At 47.2% G+C, this 17,685-nt stretch overlaps 4 protein-coding genes across 5 annotated transcripts; 1 reads left to right on the top strand and 3 right to left on the bottom strand.

Annotated features, from left to right (window-relative positions):
* Window positions 1–168: 168 nt before the first annotated feature.
* E1B28_001705 (uncharacterized protein) lies at window positions 169–2,862 on the bottom strand (the record flags this gene model as incomplete). Its single annotated transcript, XM_043147662.1, has 2 exons — window positions 169–564; window positions 631–2,862. 2 exons carry the CDS (start codon window positions 2,860–2,862, stop codon window positions 169–171), a joined length of 2,628 nt encoding a protein of 875 aa, XP_043016376.1.
* A 162-nt stretch (window positions 2,863–3,024) lies between these two features.
* E1B28_001704 (uncharacterized protein) lies at window positions 3,025–4,617 on the top strand. The gene is made up of 9 exons (XM_043147661.1): window positions 3,025–3,139; window positions 3,192–3,424; window positions 3,480–3,699; window positions 3,752–3,803; window positions 3,874–3,919; window positions 3,989–4,266; window positions 4,322–4,422; window positions 4,479–4,500; window positions 4,553–4,617. Exons 1-8 carry the CDS (start codon window positions 3,104–3,106, stop codon window positions 4,491–4,493), a joined length of 981 nt encoding a protein of 326 aa, XP_043016375.1. The 5' UTR covers window positions 3,025–3,103; the 3' UTR covers window positions 4,494–4,500; window positions 4,553–4,617.
* A 462-nt stretch (window positions 4,618–5,079) lies between these two features.
* Window positions 5,080–11,136, bottom strand: E1B28_001703 (uncharacterized protein; the record flags this gene model as incomplete). Its single annotated transcript, XM_043147660.1, has 16 exons — window positions 5,080–6,036; window positions 6,092–6,466; window positions 6,523–6,615; window positions 6,675–6,699; window positions 6,763–7,205; window positions 7,259–7,847; window positions 7,901–7,990; window positions 8,048–8,189; window positions 8,247–8,411; window positions 8,467–9,124; window positions 9,178–10,152; window positions 10,204–10,359; window positions 10,408–10,580; window positions 10,652–10,750; window positions 10,805–10,861; window positions 10,920–11,136. 16 exons carry the CDS (start codon window positions 11,134–11,136, stop codon window positions 5,080–5,082), a joined length of 5,214 nt encoding a protein of 1,737 aa, XP_043016374.1.
* A 466-nt stretch (window positions 11,137–11,602) lies between these two features.
* E1B28_001702 (uncharacterized protein) lies at window positions 11,603–17,443 on the bottom strand. Of its 2 annotated transcripts, XM_043147658.1 has the most exons (20): window positions 17,116–17,443; window positions 16,988–17,069; window positions 16,832–16,934; window positions 16,583–16,779; window positions 16,146–16,515; window positions 15,585–16,080; window positions 15,361–15,525; window positions 15,031–15,296; window positions 14,919–14,979; window positions 14,838–14,862; window positions 14,678–14,777; window positions 14,275–14,622; window positions 13,957–14,219; window positions 13,223–13,900; window positions 12,984–13,167; window positions 12,860–12,927; window positions 12,682–12,800; window positions 12,333–12,625; window positions 12,026–12,264; window positions 11,603–11,963 (listed from the first exon to the last, which is right to left on the bottom strand). In XM_043147658.1, exons 1-20 carry the CDS (start codon window positions 17,419–17,421, stop codon window positions 11,905–11,907), a joined length of 4,422 nt encoding a protein of 1,473 aa, XP_043016372.1. In that variant the 5' UTR covers window positions 17,422–17,443; the 3' UTR covers window positions 11,603–11,904. The 2 variants fall into 2 exon arrangements, with proteins under 2 accessions (XP_043016372.1, XP_043016373.1); XM_043147659.1 differs by having other exon boundaries at window positions 16,988–17,443.
* Window positions 17,444–17,685: the final 242 nt, after the last annotated feature.

Raw genomic sequence — 17,685 nt, 5'->3', positions numbered from 1 at the left:
CGTTCTGCAGTACTGTACTGGAGTGTAGGGAAGCGACGGTCACGGTAACGGAGGCCCCGTCGTGTCGTTAATATATCAGGATGTAACGGATAACGAAGGGGTCGTCGTTAACAAAAATCGTGACATATATTCCTCAAAAAACTGTAAAAAAAAACCATAAACTATATACTACTTCTCCTTATCCCCATCGTCTTCTACTGGTACTGCACCAGTTTCACGCCACAGATTCCCGTTGTCATCAAATGCCCATACATTCTCCATGTCACCTGAATTCTCGAGATGACCAGAGTCCCCATTCAGCATATAAGTAGTACCCATTCTCTCTTCTCCCAGAGTCTCCTTGACGACCTCTTCAAGAGGAACATCAACGTCATCCTCACCTGTATCAAGATCGTCAGAATGATCCTCCGACTCGACGCCAAAAACCTTCCCACATCTCTTCTCAATTTCCTGATACAGTGTGGGGTCTTCCTGTAGATATTTTCTCATTGCAGTCCGGGCTTCCTTACTTGTCAAGCATTCTGCTGAAAGGTTGAAGCCTTTCGCAGTGCAACGGCCCCATGTCTAGATTTAAGTGACACATCGGAGATGTCAGTGTTGGACTGAAACGAAACAGAGGTAAGAGCGCACCTTCTTAATAAGATCTCGTCCATCTGGCCCTTTCATCCAGTCGTAAACCTTCACAATTCCAGCGACAGATGCATCTCGTAGTGCTGGATATGAAGTTGTAAGCTTGAAATCTTCTGCCTGAACACCATTAGCGAGCTGTTCTTTATGGACACCTGCCATCCATCGAAAGAGTTCCTGCTTCAAAGAGTGTTTGATTGGCCGTTGAAGACCGACGTCGGCAGGTTGGAATTTTCCCGTGCAATTGGCAGGCACAAAGATGAGGATAATGTTAGGGTGGTCGTCGTAAATGTAAACTCGGAAATCTTTTCCTGTATGAACTGGATATGCATCAATAAAAAGGATGGCCTTTTGATCTTGATCCAAGTCGTTGGCCTCAATAACACCTTGAATGTAAGGGACCAGAATATTTTCTACCCACTCTTTCATCGTCTTAAGTGTACTAAAATGGCTTCTCTGACTGGACTCGCTGGCTGCAAATGCGAAATGAAAACCCCGGTCAAGAGCTTCTGAGAATCCAGTAGCATTTTTGGAAGGGAGAGAGAGCTTGCTACGTCCACCCCAAACCTGTTGAAATGGTAGGAAATCTCCAGAAGGAGTGCTTGCAACCAGAAGCGTAAAAGCACGCTTTTCTTCCTTCCCAACAATGTCAACCTGTTTGGTGCCCTTTGTGTGATAGGTCATTGAACCATTTGGAAGAATATATACTCCGAGTTGGTCTACATTGACGACGAGTTCGGGGGGAATATTATCCCAGAGCATCGGATAAACGAGGCGATAAAAGGTGCGTTCACATTGGTCATCAGCATCGGCTGGAAGGTGTGCCGCTGCTCGAGTGCCTTTTCGGATTGTGTAATTGAGAGTGCTTTGCAGGAAATCTCGAACAAACCGCTCCGAACATTCAAAATGTTCACTGAGAATCTCAGGTTTTTGTTCTTTGATAATGGCCAGCATGATAGAACGTGCAATGCCAACATTGACAGCTAATCCCGAAGTCCGAAGGCTGATGATTGCGTGCTTGATTGCGTCAACAATATCTTTGTGTTTGGTAAGAGCTCCGACACGCCCAGTGCCAAGAAGAGTGTGTCGGTTGGATACGGATTGCAAGGTGGTTGCCGTGAAAGCACGCTCTCCTACTTCCTTCCACTTCCCAAGTGTACCACGATGCATCGTTCCGAAAATTGCAGGCTGTTCTTGCTTTAAAATCGTCAATGCACCTGACGGACTCCAGTCTGCCTTTATCATGGCTTTTTCAATGTGAACCCACAAAAAAGGATGGAACCAATTTGTACGTCGTGCCCGTTTCTGGACTGCCCCATTCTTGAAACCATTTCTCTCCTTCCTCCAACCTTCATATCCTGCACGAGACAGCTCGGGAATGTCGGCTGGGTTGAGAGAAGATCCTGCAGCTTCGGCAGCTGCACCTTTCGCAAGAACACTGTTCATATTTGACTTGGCGGGCTCTCTATCATCTTCCTTTTCCTTCTTTTTCTGTGCCCGGTGCTTCTGCTGACGCAATCTTCCCAGCTCCCGCTCTCGTTCAACTTTTGTTTGTTGCTTCCTCCTCTCTTTCTCTTTCCAATCTTTCATCCTCTGACTAGCCAGCCTCATATTCCTCAAGCACTCCTCCTGCTTCTCCTCTTCAGTTCGGGTGTCTTTGGCAAATGGAAGAGTTGTCTGCTTGGTTGGTAATTTGGGCTTGGGATGTGGAGCAATGGACACTTGTAGAGGGGGTTCCGAATCAGACATTTCAGTTGGTGAGTCATCTGAGTCCAATTGAATGATTGAACTGGGTCGTGCTTTTTTGTAGGATTGACTAGCTGGTTCCTCGGCTTTACGTTTCTTTGCAGTTGCACCAACTCGTTTTGCATCATGTATCAACCTCTCAATCCAGGCCTCTGCAAAAACTTCGCGGTCGAATACTGACATCTCCTTCACTGCCTCCTTCAACATTTTTGGCAGATCTCGAGTCAACCTCATTCCTTTCTCCTTAAACTCGATAACCCCATCACGATTCTGTCCAAAACAGACTTCCAATGTGCGAGAAACTGCCCCGAGGACTCCACGTTCCTCAAATTCGTCGCGGTCAAGACTAAAATGATAGGAAGAGTCGGTGTGAGGAGGATTGAGTGGGAGATTGTCGGGAAGGTTGTGCATGAGCGAGCTGAGATGCTCAATTCTCTCGATGAGATGCTGAGGTGGACCAGTTGCTTGCTTTTTTGTCGTCGCTGCCATCACTGTATCAGAACTTACTGTAGAAGCTGTAGTTATTCAAAATTATTCTGTCTTAAGTCGTAGCTGAATCATAATGGAGCCTTCACAAGCCATTGTTATCTAAGTATGGCAGACATTTGAACGGTGTCGCTACAATAGGCGACCGTCACGGGTAACCCATGCCCTGTCGCTAACTTTTCTACGGTTGGGACTTGTCACGGTCGGACGGCCGTCGCTTCCCTACACTCCAGTACAGTATACCATGTCCTTTCTTGCCACTGCCTCAACTCGTTCTCTGGTGCGTCTGTTTACCCAATTCTCCGTGAAAATTTCCCTAATATCCGATTCAGTTTAGGTCCCAGCTACTGCAAACGGCACGTCGTCCGTATGCAACGGCTCCAGAGGCAGCCAAAAAGTCCAACTTGCCCTTCTATCTCCTTGGCGCGGGAACGGTAGGAGTTGGTACTTATGTATATCTTGAATCGTCCGCGAAACCAAAACAAGAAAAGAGCCCTTTGAATCCAGAGAAATTCATCGATTTCAAGCTGAAAAAGGTCATTCCGTACAACCACAATACATCCGAGTCCGTGTTCTATCTCAATAGCACTGACCTCACCGTTGACCTCATAATCTCTTAGGTTCATTTTTGAACTACCCAATAACGAGGCCTCGTTGCTACCCGTTGCTTCCTGTCTTGTGGTCAAGTCGTCTGACCCAGAGGCTCTCAAAGACGCCAACGGCAAGCCTATCATTCGCCCTTATACTCCCATCTCTCCCCCGGACAAAGCCGGAGAGTTGACACTTCTTGTCAAGAAGTATGAACAAGGAAATGCTTCAAAGCATATCCACTCCCTCAAGGTATGATACCCAATCGTTATTCGACTCTCGAGCGGAGCTCAACGAACCCCAGGAAGGCGATACACTGGCCATTAAAGGTCCAATCCCAAAGTGGCCATGGAAAAGTACGTTACAGCTTCTCCCGGGTAAAATTTTAAAATATCACAGAATTCTGACGCGATTTTCAAAAATCAGTGAATGAACTCGACGAAGTCGCATTGATCGGGGGTGGAAGTGGGATGTAAGTTCCTTAGTCGAAAAACGAATTCCGAGCTACATCCCGGTTCCCTAAAATCAAATTCGCTCATAGCACTCCACTCTACCAAGTCGTTAGCCATGCTCTAGCCGACAGTTCCAACACCACCAAATTTACTCTACTCTTCTCCAACGTCACTGAAGCTGATATTCTTCTCCGATCTGAGCTCGATGCCCTCAAGAAGAAACACCCGAACAAGTTTGATGTTGTATACATCCTTGATAAACCCCCTCAAGGATGGGAGGGACCGTCTGGATTCATTGGCAAGGAGCTTTTGCAAAAGCACGTCGCACCTCCTAGCTTGAAGGAGAAGGTCAAGGTGTTCATATGTGGTGAGTTTTTGTATGCTTCCTATTGCGGCCCCTACTTCATTGTCTCCATCTCCAGGACCTCCTCCTCAAGTCGCTTCTCTAGCTGGAAAGAAGGATGGAATGAAACAGGGAGAGCTTGCTGGTCAACTGAAGGACCTTGGTTACACCGAGGACCAGGTGCGTTCATTAACGTCATTTCTCTTGGAATATCAGCGACTTAATCCGCTTTTTAGGTATATAAATTCTAAAGCATAGGTAATTTCATCTAGAGTGCTGTATGTTATTGGTTGTAACGCCCATAGATAAGCGAGTACACATTTTTGAAGAATTGCAAGTTATTCAATGAACCACCGCGCCGATGCATCACATCCACTCCCTTCATCCTTAGAAAGCACCATCTCTCGTGCTCTTTGCCACCTCCTCTCAGACTAGGTGGATTCTTTTGCATAATCCATCGCTACAATTTTCATATCCCGTTCCGAAGCAATGCAAACCCTTCCCGTAGCTTCATCCCAAGCGATCGCTGACAACCTCCGCCCATAACATCTTTGTTTCAAAGGCTCCCGATGAGCAAAACCGCGGCACAGCGAGCTCGGTACAAGATAACGGTGCTTATCAAAAGGAAATATAGAATCTGTATCAAGGCTGAATGATATACGCCCACATGTATTTGCGCGAACGTCGACGCGATACCGGCCTATCATTTCCAGACCTAGGAATTAGCTCAGTCCAGAGAGGAACCATATCACCGTTCGATTGGATAATGACGTCTTGCTCGCGAGTCACGGTGGAAGTATCATATTATGCATCGAAGTAACTACAAGGCTGAATGATCTACGCCCACATGTCACGGAACCTTTTCGTGAACGTATCAAAAATTCGTTCAACAACCTTATAAACCCTCCAATCTCTCTCTGCAGTGCCGGGCGGTCGTTTGAATCCTACCATCTCCCCTTCATCATCATCGCTGTCGGTGCCTTCCTCCCCCTCGTATCCATCTTGCAAAGATCCGTCATCGGAATTTTTATTTCTAGCCACCGAAAGCTGCAACAAAAGCTCTTGCAAACTCGCTTTGATCGTCCTGAGAACCAAGTCAAAGTTTTCGAGCAGGTACCACACATCGCCTCTCCGGATGCCATTTGCTGCTGCTAAAGTACTAACCTGACCATGGCTATAAAAATCGACGAGATATCCATTGAGCTGATGCTCCGGAATCTCTGCAGACTCAGCGTCACTGTGTGCAACGAGATGCATCATCGAGGGGATTGCGTGTTCGTGTAGATGGATCCCTTTTCGAACCGTATGAACCAGGTCTTTCACGCTTCTAAAGTTGTCATCGAGGCCCGAGTTGGCAGCAAAGATAGAACGAGCGACGGGCTGAAGGGAGGTCTGAGCAAGATGATCGAGGAAAGGATTGGACTTCAACTGGTGATCGAAAGCATATACGCCACTCAAGGGCAGAGCATTGTCAATGGTAGACTGCATATGCTCATTGGCATAGGAAACTGCGTAACCGGAGAAGATTTCCAATATTTTCTGGTCATGTTTTCGGAGTTGTTCGCCAACGCGAACCGGAAGGTTCGGGAGGATGATATGGGAGGGATAAATCTTTCGAAGCCTGGCTATGGCCTCTGGTTGAGCTGCGTTCGGTGCAATATAGACCCTGCCGAATAGATGAGCAAGGAGGAGCAGTAATTCAGATTCGGCTTCAACTTCTGAACCGGAGCAGATGTTGTGGATAATACCGCTTTCAAAAAGATGCACCAAGGCGAAATTGCTGGGTTCGGTATACTAAGGATGAATGAGCAATCGGCGAGCCCTACGAAGGCAACGACAATGGACTCACATAAAGATGTGACGCCATCCCAAATAGATTCGTTGGCTGGCCCTCTCTATTCAAGAGTCCACTAGATCTCAAGTACTCTATACTGAATCGGACGTGATGGAGAAGCTGGTCCTGGCCGAACTCCGAACGATGGCTGATTCGAGGAAGGTTTAAAATGCTCTTGATGCAATTTACAGAGAATTCGGCGTTGCCGGAGCCTACCAAGAGATTGAAGAATCGAAGAATGAGAGTCGTGGTGAGTGGGAATGAGTCACCAAGGTCCGGAAGCTGAGAAAGGACCAAACGCTGCACACGGGAATATGGAATTCCGTAGAATACAACGTTACCGCGAAGGTCGAAACCACGTCGACCCGCTCGTCCGGCGCATTGTCGATACTTTAGATCGAGTTATGAGTGACAGATGCCACCAATATTATACTCTCTTCACTCACCATCAACGCTGTCAAAAAGGGGGAATCGCCAATAAAGACGGACGTCTTGGCTGGTGCATTGATACCAAGAGCGAGAGTGCCTATAAGAATGGCCTTGATAAGGACAGGGTAAACAACATCAGAAGTAACAACTCTCCTGTCGAAATCATCACACTAATGAATCCTTGACGGAAGAGGCTAAGAGGGGAAATAACACGTGAGGGCGCGCTTGGAAGCGGGAAAACCAGAACGACATCATACCTCTCTATTGTTGTCCTATACATCTTGGACATTCCAGCATGATGCACGGCAATACCTCTCTTCAGCGCATTCAACGCCCAGTTTGGCGTCTTTCCCCACTTTTTCAACCTCCAAAAGAGTTGTTTCAAATCTTGCTTCGTGCCGGTAAAGCGTCCAGCGAATGAAAAGTCGGGCGAAGGATCGCTTTCATCGAACGAAGCTTCCCAACTTGTGGAAGACGAATCATCCCGTACAGTATCCTTATCCTGCTTTTGCTTCGCTTCACGCTCACGTTGTCGTCGTCGTGCCTTGTCCTGTTCCCTCCATTTCTCCACCTGCGTGAGTTTAGCTTCCCATTGAGGACTAGTCTCCCGCCATTGTTTCTCCGCTTCAGTGAGGGCGTTGGTCAAAGACCGTGCCATGTCTTCACATTCCGTCCGGTCAAAGGAGAAGAAAATTGCGGGCTTCGAAGAAATTAAGCTTCATTGAAGCAGCTAGAAAAAAACCAAGAACGAACCAGGTTATCTTGAGCGTGAAGATCACATACGAGCACCAGAAAATTGTCTTTGAATTGCCTTTTATTCATGCCACGGTCCGCTTCGCTCTTATTCAATTTTGGATTTCCCAATGTTGAAATCACCGTGGTGAAATCGTCGTCGTCGGTTTTTCGTTCTTGTCTAATTATATCAGATAAGATGTTCTTCAGCCCCTTCTCGTATCGGAGTACATCTCTCTGCGAAATGAGCCCCTTGACGGTGGAAAAGAATTTGTGAGGTTCCAAGGCTTCAGGGACCAAAGAACGAGACTTGAGGGCTTTGTAAAGCGTTAAACAGTCCCTGGCCTCCAGAGCCAGATCAGAAGGCATAGACGTTGAATGGACGTCGAGGAGAGATAAAGGATGTATGAACCACATACCCTGCGAGTCGGTGTGATCTTCGAGTCCCCTAAAGACGTACCGCGACTTCGGAGGGTTATAGAAATATTTACGAAGATGACTGTAGCGGTGCGGATGGTGGACATAGGTGTGGCCAAGTTGACGCGATACCTGAACGGATTCCAGCCAAGTATTGAACTTTTCAGGGGAGCCGACAGTGGCTGATAGACCTCTGTAGTGATATCAATGTTGTGGTTTGGATGTGGAGTGGAATATAGAACGTACATGATTGGGCACGGTGCCATAAGGATGATTTGTTCCCAAACAGTACCGCCCTCATCTTGACCAATAGAATGAATCTCATCCAAAATGATCCTAAACACCAGCTCAGTTTTGCACCCGGTCGGGGTTGACACATGTTAATGAAGTTACCTTTTTATACGTCCCGTCCAGTTTGCCGCCAAAGTCGGTGAAAGAAGAAGAATTCCGAACATTTCGGGCACCGTCACCAAGATTTGCGCTCGTTGAATGTCTCCAGATCGAGTGTCTCGTGTATGAACAGCAAGTAATGTTTCTAAGATCATGAGCGTCAGGTATAGGTGTAAGTTCTCGTACGTAGGAAGAACGTTACCATTGCCTTTGTAATTCTTGCTAAAACGACCGTAAACCTCTGCAGCGATTTGGTTTACCAATGCTTTGGTCGGGGCGACGTAGACAACAACGCCCCTATCAGATTCGCGTAGAACTTTTTCCATCGCATAGAAGGATATGAACGTTTTCCCCGCACTTGTAGGAGCTAAGTAGACCGAGTTAGTTTCGTAGTAATGGGGACAGTGCAAAGAACAGCATACCCAGTGCCAAGATAGATTCGTGATTGTCAATGGCATCTAATATTTTCCTCTGCCATCCATCGGGTGTGAAGGAGACTCTAGTGTCGGGAGCACCATCCACCGAACGGTCCATGAAATCACCAAAATGTTCGAGCTGCCACTCGTAATGGGGAACCTCGATTTTCATGAAAGGATGAACCAAGTCTCCATCTCGTTTATGCAAGAGCTTGATAGGTTTAAAGGGTAGAGTCGGTCGCTCCTTGTCTATCTGAGGTATCAAGGCTTCATAACATGCCGAAAACCCCAGAGTAGAGCAAACGTCACTGAGGAACTTGGAGCAATCCCCAGATACCGGAGCATCAAGAGCATTGATCTCCTGCAATAGCCGAAGTATCAAGACAATGAATTGATCCCTCACTTCTCGCCCTAAGCCTGCCCACTGCTTGAGACGAAGGTTCACCTCGTACACCCGCAGCTGTACCGCAATCGGAGGGAAAGTCGCATTCGCGTTGTGACTACGTTTGATGTCCTCCAACTTCGCCAACTGCTCGTCGAAGGTATCCTTGTGGAGCCCGCGAAGCTTGCTAGCTAACCAGTCGCTTGCCTCGCATTCGAGTTTTTTCGTCTTCTCCGCTTGTATTTTGGCGCGAACTTTGTCGGCACCCGAACCTTTTTTGGTCTATGGAAAAAGAGTGAGACAGAGGGTCCGAAGCGACAACAGTGACCACGTACCTTGTCGTGCAGCTTCGCGTTGGTGCCAGCGACACCATCACGCTTCGACTCGCGGGGATGGTTAATCCCAACGGATGGAATGATGACCTTCTGCAGCATTTTTCCTGATGCCCCGGTAAGTGAAGCAGCCTGCTGCTGGAGAGTAGCTTGTGCTCGTTGCTCTCTTCTCAGCCACCGACTTCTTTCCCATCCATCAGCGGGCTGACTCGTCTTTCCACCCAAATACGAAGGCAAGATAGACTTGCTTCTGTTATGCCAATGCTGAGTATCTATGACCAAGACATCATCGCCAAAAATGGAAACCAGCCGTTTATCGATATCGGATTGGCGAACCTTGACCGATGTTAAGGCGACGTCGAATACCTTATTCTCGAAGGGAAGCAGTGCATGCGTAGGTCGGTTCCTCTGTCTTTGGTGACCGCCGTTTACATTAGGATTTTGATATACCTTGACAAAGGAAGGGAAGTTGAGAGGGGGTCCATGGTTAGAGTCCCAAATCTCTTGAGCTTGCTTGACAACATGGGTAGGAAAGGACCGGAGGGATCCTTTTCCGTTTACAAAAAAACGTATCAGCTCCATAAAAACGCGCCCATCGATATCGGGGGAACGCCCAGATGATGACGCCAGCAGTCCATAGATTGATGGCAAAGTAACGGTGATCAAACTTTTCGTCAGATCCGTGTTTAATGAGGGAAGTCGTCGGGCCCGTGAGGAAACGGGAATGGAAGGAAGAAGGATGGAATGAAGAAGGAAGAGAAATAACTCTTCTGGAAGCGAGTCCTTCAAATCGCTACGAATCAGGGATCCCAAAGAAGCGCCGACGGAGGGTTTCCTGTCAAACATCAATGGAAGGTTTTGGGGTAAACCAAGAGCCTTGTCTAGAGACTTGCTGGCAGACAGACAGGCACCCTCGACAGAAGACGGTAGGGTCAATGCTTGCACAGAAATCCTACTTTCAAAGACAAAGGTGATAATCTGATTCTTTGTTAAGTAATACGAACTCGACTCTGACACAAAAATACACACCGATGAGTCTCGATACTCGGCACCATTGATCAGGGCAAACGCAAGTCCAGACCTAGAGATGTCAAAGAGAAAACGTCTCGCAATGATTCGCCTTGCGGAGTCGAGCTCTCCTGAAGTACTACCACTCCCTCCATCATGAACCATGATGAACATCGGCTAAGTACCAAATCAGAACCGCAATCGTGACAGAGAAGGTACGCATACCCGAGAGTGAGCACAAAACGCCCTCCATTCCGGATCGCCAGGATTCTGAAAGACTTTGACATCCAGACCAAGGTCCGGTTTGTGTAGATGTTCAAACATCATCTTTCGTGCAAGTAATCGGGAGGCATTCTGAAATCTCGATCGACTCGTTTTGACGGAAAAATGTTGATTTTCTTAGGTAACATGATGCGATGTATAAGTGGATCCACATGATATCACTTTTCAATATCGTTGAAGCACTTACCTTCAAAGAAAACGACGGAAAAATTCGAGTCCCGTGACTGGAACTCGTAGATTAATTTCTCTAAGAGAAAGTACGCGTGGAGAACTTGGAATGAAGGATCTGCCGTTGATAATTTGTGAGCGAGGGTGAACTCAGAACAAAACAAGAAAATACCATCGCGTCCTAGTGCTAGTTGTGAGTCGTCCAAGATTATTGATAGAAGCGAGTCCCCTGGATTAAGATCGATAGTGAACTCGTGAAACGTTTCGGAAGTTGACCGAAAGCTTACCTTCAATTACAAAGAATTCTTTTCCTCCGTAGTCACCAATGAGGTCCATTCGTCTCGAATGCGTGTTCGCAGAGATATACCAATTGTTATCAAAGAATTTTAATGCTTTTGTCGAGGCACTAGTGGTGTTTGCCTTGGTCAGATTCTCGTCCGATCCAAGATCACAAGCGGTATCTTCATTTGGTGTAAGACTCTGAAGACCTTCAAGGTCCATCATGTTGTTGTTGCTTCGAGTAAGATGGAAGATGGTGGTTGTGAAAAAAGTGGAGAAACCGCAGCTTCAAGGTTTTAAAGTGAATGTCAAGCGCCGCCTCATGGCAGCCCTTTGTTATATGGATTGCCTCCTCCTGCCTCCTCTTGTAGTATCCGAGAGAAACATGATCGATAAAGAAATTCCAACTCTCGAATGGGAGTCTGCTCTCAAAGACCTTGCGGACAGGTGAAATGGTGCAACCAGGCGAACGCGTCCAAGGAGCACTCTCTGAGGGAAGACAGGGATGTCACGGTGTCGTAACCGGCATCCCCGCTTAGCTGTGACGCGTGGTAGCCGCGGCTTCTCGCGACCGGCGATCACTGTCATGAGAAATTCAAACTTCGACTGACTCCGTTCACTGATCTTATTCCTCAAAAGGGAATTTATTCGACGTTTATGGTAACCTCGTCAAACTTTTTTGGCCACCATGTCCTTTCAAAAATTGAAATTTTCACAATAAAGTTAAGCTTTACGCTAGTTCTGCTAGCGCTACTATATAGTGAATGCAGTTCTATATACAAATGCAAATGTAAATCTAGATTACTTCATCAGAGGAATGGTGTGCGTGGTAGGATGTGTAAATGACGTGAAGAGAAACAATCTAATCATTACGTGCCAAATCGAGTTCATGAAAAAACGTCCACGTCCTGATTCGTGCGAGTGGTCATAGAATAGGTAGATGGAACAAAACGAAATAAGAAATAATTTTTTTGACCGATAACGGGTCAACGTTCACCGCTTCGCAAACCTCAGCAACCTCGACGCTATCACAGTCGCAATGAGGTTGAACACTATTTTGCAAGGCATCGATCAGCACAAAAGACACATAAGATGTACGAGAAAGTAGACGTACCAAAGAAAGCAAAAATAATGAACACATCCCTCCACCGATCATCAAAACTGATATTCAGCGGCGTATAGAAATCATCGCCTTTCGTATATTGACAATACCTGCACGAATCGGTCGAGTTCGGGTTATCAACATACCCTCCAGACACGCTCACGAATTCACCGGCCCACTGTTGACACGTTTGTCCAGAGGGAGGGCTGAACACCGCAAACTCGTCGGATTTGCATTTAATGGTCAAACCACTGAAAAAAAACGAGGACGGATGATATGAGCAAGCTGTTTAATATCAAAAAAGCAACGAGTAACTTACTGCAACTCCGTCGACAACATCGCAGAAAGCAGGCGAGTATAGGGGTTCAATTGATACAACCAGCTCCTCCAAAAGTGATTCATCGTCGGATACGGAATCGTCACACCAGCAAACGTCGAAAGCACCAAACCAAGGAATGGGTTGAAAAGAACTGCCACTTGAACACTAGGAGTGATCGCAGCGATGAGCTGGCCAAGGGAAATACCAAACAACACAACGAAAATGATGACGAGGAGTTGGAATCCTGTGCCGCCTAATCCGGCAGTACCTTGCCCAAAGCCCATTGGATAGACCTGTAAACGCATGTTTAGTGCACTATAGCTCAAATACAGGCCTCGAGCGACCGCACCATAACAACCCAATAAACAATGGCACAGAGGATGTTGTACGGCACTTCACCAATCAACTGGCCGATAGCGAAGACGTAGGGCGAGTAAATACGACTAGACGCCTCTCGAATGAATATACCTGTTGTTAAGTGGGTCAATACCTCAAGGGAATCGAAAACCAGCCGAAATCATGCTCACGTCGGTTATGGATAAACATCGGTTCAATTTGAGTCATAATGATAGCTGGAAGAACGGACACCCAGAACCTAATACATGGTTTTAGTTTCAAGAATCAAGAACCGAAACCATTCAGAAAACTCACAGTGCAAATATCCGGAACTGGAGATCCCGAACAGAATGTCCCAAATTCAAGAAGGACAGAGCAACCCAAAGCGAGATGAACATGCAAACGAATAACCGAGTAAAGATGTAGTCCGGAGATCTCCAAAGCGCCAAATTGTTTCGTTGAACGACGACCTTGAGTTGATACCAGAAAGAAGTAGCATCTAAAGTGAGTTGCCTAGTAAGCACAAAGGTCCTCCGAGACCTCATAAAACGCACATGTAACATCCTTCTTCTTATTCTCATCCACCCTAGCAAGTCCCCGCTCTTTGATGAGAGCAATCTCCTTCAACAAAGCCCGATACTCTGGAGAATCCAACCAAATATCCTTCCAATCCCGCTTCCCAATCCTAGGAGCAACACCAGCACCAATCGCATCAAGCATAAACTCTGCAGGATTCACATTCGGTGGGCAAGGTGCTCCATTTCTCGCAAAATACTCTCTCAACAAAGCTGAATCAGCACCGATATCGCCGAAATAAACAGTCTCTCCACCACTCTCGAGTAATAGGAGGCGATCAAAGCTCTCAAAGAGCAGAGAGGAAGGCTGATGGATGGTACACAAGATAGCTTGCCCCTGATCCGCCAATTTTCGCAAAAACCGAACGAGATTCCAAGCGCTTTGAGCATCGAGTCCGGATGTAGGTTCGTCCAAGAATAACAATAGCTCGGGTTTACTGGCCAATTCTACACCAATGGTAAGTCGTTTACGGGCTTCGACGCCGAGACTCATGACCAGTGCTTCCGTGAGGTCTTGAAGCTCCAGTAATTCGATGATCTCTTCGACGTATGCGTTCTTTTCTTCGATTGGAACTTCGGCAGGTTGACGGAGGTAAGCTGAGAACCGGATGGCTTCTCGAACGGTAGCGCTTAGTTCGTGAACGTCCATTTGTTCCGCTTTGAAATGAGGGTTCATCAGTAGTTGACTAGAGAGATTCATTCTAGTGACTCACCGTAAGCCGTTCCTCGAGCAAAGTCGGATGCGAGGGCTCGACCGTCGACGAGAACATCACCGGCGATAACACCGATGTTCTTTCGCTGAGCCAGAACGTCGAGACAAGTCGTTTTACCTGCGCCACTAGCACCCATGAGAGCGGTCAAAGAACCAGGTTTGACATAGCCATAAACGTCGTGTAATAGCCTTCGAGTGCCTCCGGGAACAGGAACAGTATAGTTGAGCGCTTCCCAAGTGAAAGTCTTCCTGTACGGTTGGTCGCTGCTAAACGTCATCAACACACTGAACACAAAGCAAAGACAAATCAAAAACTCACCCTGCCTCCTCAACTTTCTGTTCCTTATCCTCCTTATCCACATTAGCTCTCAACCGCTTAGCATCCCTTTTCTCCCTCTGTATCTGATTCAGCCTTTTCGTCTCCTCATTCTCCTTGGCAAAGACTCCACCACCAAAGATCCGGTTGTACTGAGGGAAATACTCCAAAGCGATGAACTGAGTGATTTGGAACGCAATGAAGAACCCGAGAAGAACAAGGAAGCACCGTCTCCAAAGGTCCGTAACGTGGATCCCGAACCCAACATCGAGATAATCCGACCCCTGGATGATATTACTCCCATCTTTGGCTCCGAAGAAGGTGCAAGCTTGGTTAGGTCCAAGGACTTCGCTATTTGTGTTGTGAACAATCACATTACGATGTGTGTACCGAACTGGAAACTTACGGATACTTTGTAATGGGGCCAACGTTACGAGGAACGACGGAGGTACCGTCACAAGTGAAGTCTATCCGCATGAACTCATTTTCCATTGCTCCTTGCCAAGCTAATAACATGATGAGATGAGAAGGTCCTATCAGAAACCGGATGCAAGTGAAAGACATACCATACGATATGGGGTTGATATAGTACTATCAATCAAAATCAATATACCACCGACTGGTTTCAGACTGTCAAAACTACGCACGATCCAGAACAACCATCGCTTCATGCTACCAACCGGAAGCGTATATCCACTATACTGAATGCTGAACCGGCATCAATACCAGAACCGGATAATTGAACTGGAAGTCACTTACAAATTCGGGATGAAGAATGTAGCGAGCCGAAACGCTGAGTCGAAGTTGACGCAGAACATCCCAAACGTTCGGAAGAACCCTTGCATCATCAAAAACGCAAGATAGTTGAAGAGATGGAACGTAAAGAACCCTCCCGCTGAGCGTGTGAGACCGGACATGAAGTACACGCATATATTAAAAATCAGGATTCGGAGAGCTGAAAATGGGATATCGGCTAGTGTGTTGGCGAGAGCGGTAGCAGCTGGACGATACATTCCGTAGTTTGTCTGTACCGGAGAAATATTTAGCACGAGAAGGAATATATATATATATGTATTTCTAGAGACGGACCTGCTTGTAGAGAATAGGGCGTCCAATCATCTGCATGGGCATTTCTTGGAAAGCATCGAGGCACGTTGTCAAGAGCGCGACAAAGATAACGGAACCGCGTGTGAAAGCACCAGCAGATGTTGTGGGGAGATTCCAGAACGCGCCACCAAGGACCAGTGCGAGTACCTACGAACAACGCCTCCGGTAAAGAACCGAATGGGAGCATATAAGGCGGGAGAACATACCGTAGACAATGCGAAACTAGTATACAACTGGAACTTATCCTGCAATCGCTGGGTGAACTGCCTCCGAACCAATGCCATGACCTGCCCCGAAAAGCCTTGAGTATAAGGACTCTTTTTCGACACACCCTTCTTCTTATCAGCCGCTACTGCCACACGGAAAGCCTCTTGATCAGTCTTGTCGGTCTCCATCAGGAGCTTGTACTCCTCCAATTCCTCTTTCATGATCGTAGCATACTTGGACTTTAAGAACGCAGCTTCGAGAGCTTCGGGGGTGCTAGGTACATCGGATTCGGAGCGACCGGGAGCAAACTGCCGTTCGTTTGGGTCAGTGCAACCAGTGAGATAATCGGCAGTGCTTTGGCGGGGTAAGGGCTTGTAACCGAGATTTTCAAAGTAGGCGCGGGCCTCAGTAGGGGGGCCATAGAATACTTGACGACCTTTGTCTAGTACGATGACGTGGTCGAACAAGTCGTAAATGCCCTCTCCGGCTTGGTAACTGGTTGGAGAAATTCAATCAGTAATTCTGAAGGGGAAAAAAAAACCAGATCGGTCGGGACTCACAGTGTGACAAATGTGGTTTGGCCAAGAATATCGGTCATGATGCGCAAACTTTTGACGTAGTCCAGAGCAGTAGACGCGTCCAAACCACGCGTCGAGTTGTCCCAACACTGCACACGAGCGCGAGTAGCCATCACCTCTGCGATACTAACACGCTTACGTTCTCCACCGGATACACCACGGACAAATTCATCTCCAACCAGTGTGTTCTTGGTGTGCGAGATGTTTAACATGCGAAGGAGAGTCTGTAGAACCTCCTCATTAAACTCTTCCCTGGAGACACCGGGTAATCGACCCTTCGGACCCGGAGTTTTCGTCGAAAGTGCAAAGCCTAATGTCTGGCCCACGGTTAGAGTAGGTATATGACGATCATCTGTTGAATGGTGAGGTGAATATATGAATGTTAGCGCTGAACAGCCTCGATAGGGGAACTCCCTGACCTTCTTCGTTGTAAACGACTTCACCCTTGTAAAACTTGCCCATTTCCCGAGCATCTATTCCTGCGTACAGGACGGTTCCAGACACGTCGGCATAGTCTTCCCGTTGGTTGGCGATTGACTTTAAGAAGGTGGTACATCCAGCGCCGGGGCAACCGAGAACCAGACACATTTCGCCGCTCTTCAGGTACCCATCGGATCTGATGAAAAGATGTGAGTAGTTGTGTGATACCCGAATACAACTGGACACACTTGTGCAAAATAGTTCTCGTCGGAAGCTTCTTCAGTGGCAAAAGAGGTTGCAACAGACTCCAGATTAACGTTATAGGCGAGAGCATGAAGCCAAGTATTGCGTCTAAGGAAATGATGAGAAATAAATAAGATAAATGGAGACCTGGAAATACGTACTTCCGAATGTCTTTACGAAGAACTTGTTTTCAGCACCACCAACGACGTCGACCTGAAGCCCTTCCCAGGTAACTCCCACATGCTGCAAAGTAAGAGTGAGCGGGAGCACGATGAGATTCCGAGGTTACCTTGTGTCGGATTCCTGCCTGTTGGTTGGCATCATTGGAAGAAGTAAGATATTCACGTAGATCGAAAGGGTCGTCCTCCTCAGATTCTGACGATTTCTCTATATCACGGTCGGTGTTTGAATTTTTTTCACTTATCCTCTTGCCTTCCGACCTGACACTGAATCGACGGGAAAGAGAACGCGAGAGCTGCTCGAACTGCTGCTCCGCGCGCTTGACGTCGACACTGCCGCCGTTGGGTTCGTTATTGGCGTCAACCGAATGCGACTGCTCGTATAGAGTGGCATTGTCGCCAGGAGTGTCAGCCATGGGAAAGGAGAGGGAAGATCGGTTAGGGATTCCATCAGGAATTAGTTTACATTATATATATGCAACATGAGCCAACCCCAAAAAAAACTTGCTGACATCCGGAGGCCGGAGATCCTCTCATGAGTCATCAAATCCGTGCGGAGGTTCAAAGCCTTTGAAGCTAAAACCGATTCCCGGCGGCAGAGAAAGCGGGTAATTTCCGAATCAACCGCGACTTTATTTTGATACATGGAATTGGCCAGCTACGCTGTACAAACAGTTCAA

This window comes from Marasmius oreades, chromosome 1 (assembly GCF_018924745.1).
Source record: "Marasmius oreades isolate 03SP1 chromosome 1, whole genome shotgun sequence".
Taxonomy (NCBI): domain Eukaryota; kingdom Fungi; phylum Basidiomycota; class Agaricomycetes; order Agaricales; family Marasmiaceae; genus Marasmius; species Marasmius oreades.
Note: the sequence above shows the minus strand (reverse complement) of the source record. Positions and strands in the feature narration are given on the sequence as shown.

What these genes read in the sequence shown, in the direction of transcription:
- E1B28_001704 (XM_043147661.1), top strand. Translation starts at nt 3,104, where the DNA reads ATGTCCTTTCTTGCCACTGCCTCAACTCGTTCTCTG. An exon ending in TACAACCACAATACATCCGA is followed by an intron (nt 3,425 to 3,479) that starts GTCCGTGTTCTA and finishes ATAATCTCTTAG; the next exon opens with GTTCATTTTTGAACTACCCA. An exon ending in AGCATATCCACTCCCTCAAG is followed by an intron (nt 3,700 to 3,751) that starts GTATGATACCCA and finishes AACGAACCCCAG; the next exon opens with GAAGGCGATACACTGGCCAT.
- E1B28_001702 (XM_043147658.1), bottom strand. Translation starts at nt 17,421, where the DNA reads ATGGCTGACACTCCTGGCGACAATGCCACTCTATACGAGCAGTCGCAT. An exon ending in CAGTTCCGGATATTTGCACT is followed by an intron (nt 12,928 to 12,983) that starts GTGAGTTTTCTG and finishes ACCATGTATTAG; the next exon opens with GTTCTGGGTGTCCGTTCTTC. An exon ending in GATGTTTATCCATAACCGAC is followed by an intron (nt 12,801 to 12,859) that starts GTGAGCATGATT and finishes ACTTAACAACAG; the next exon opens with GTATATTCATTCGAGAGGCG.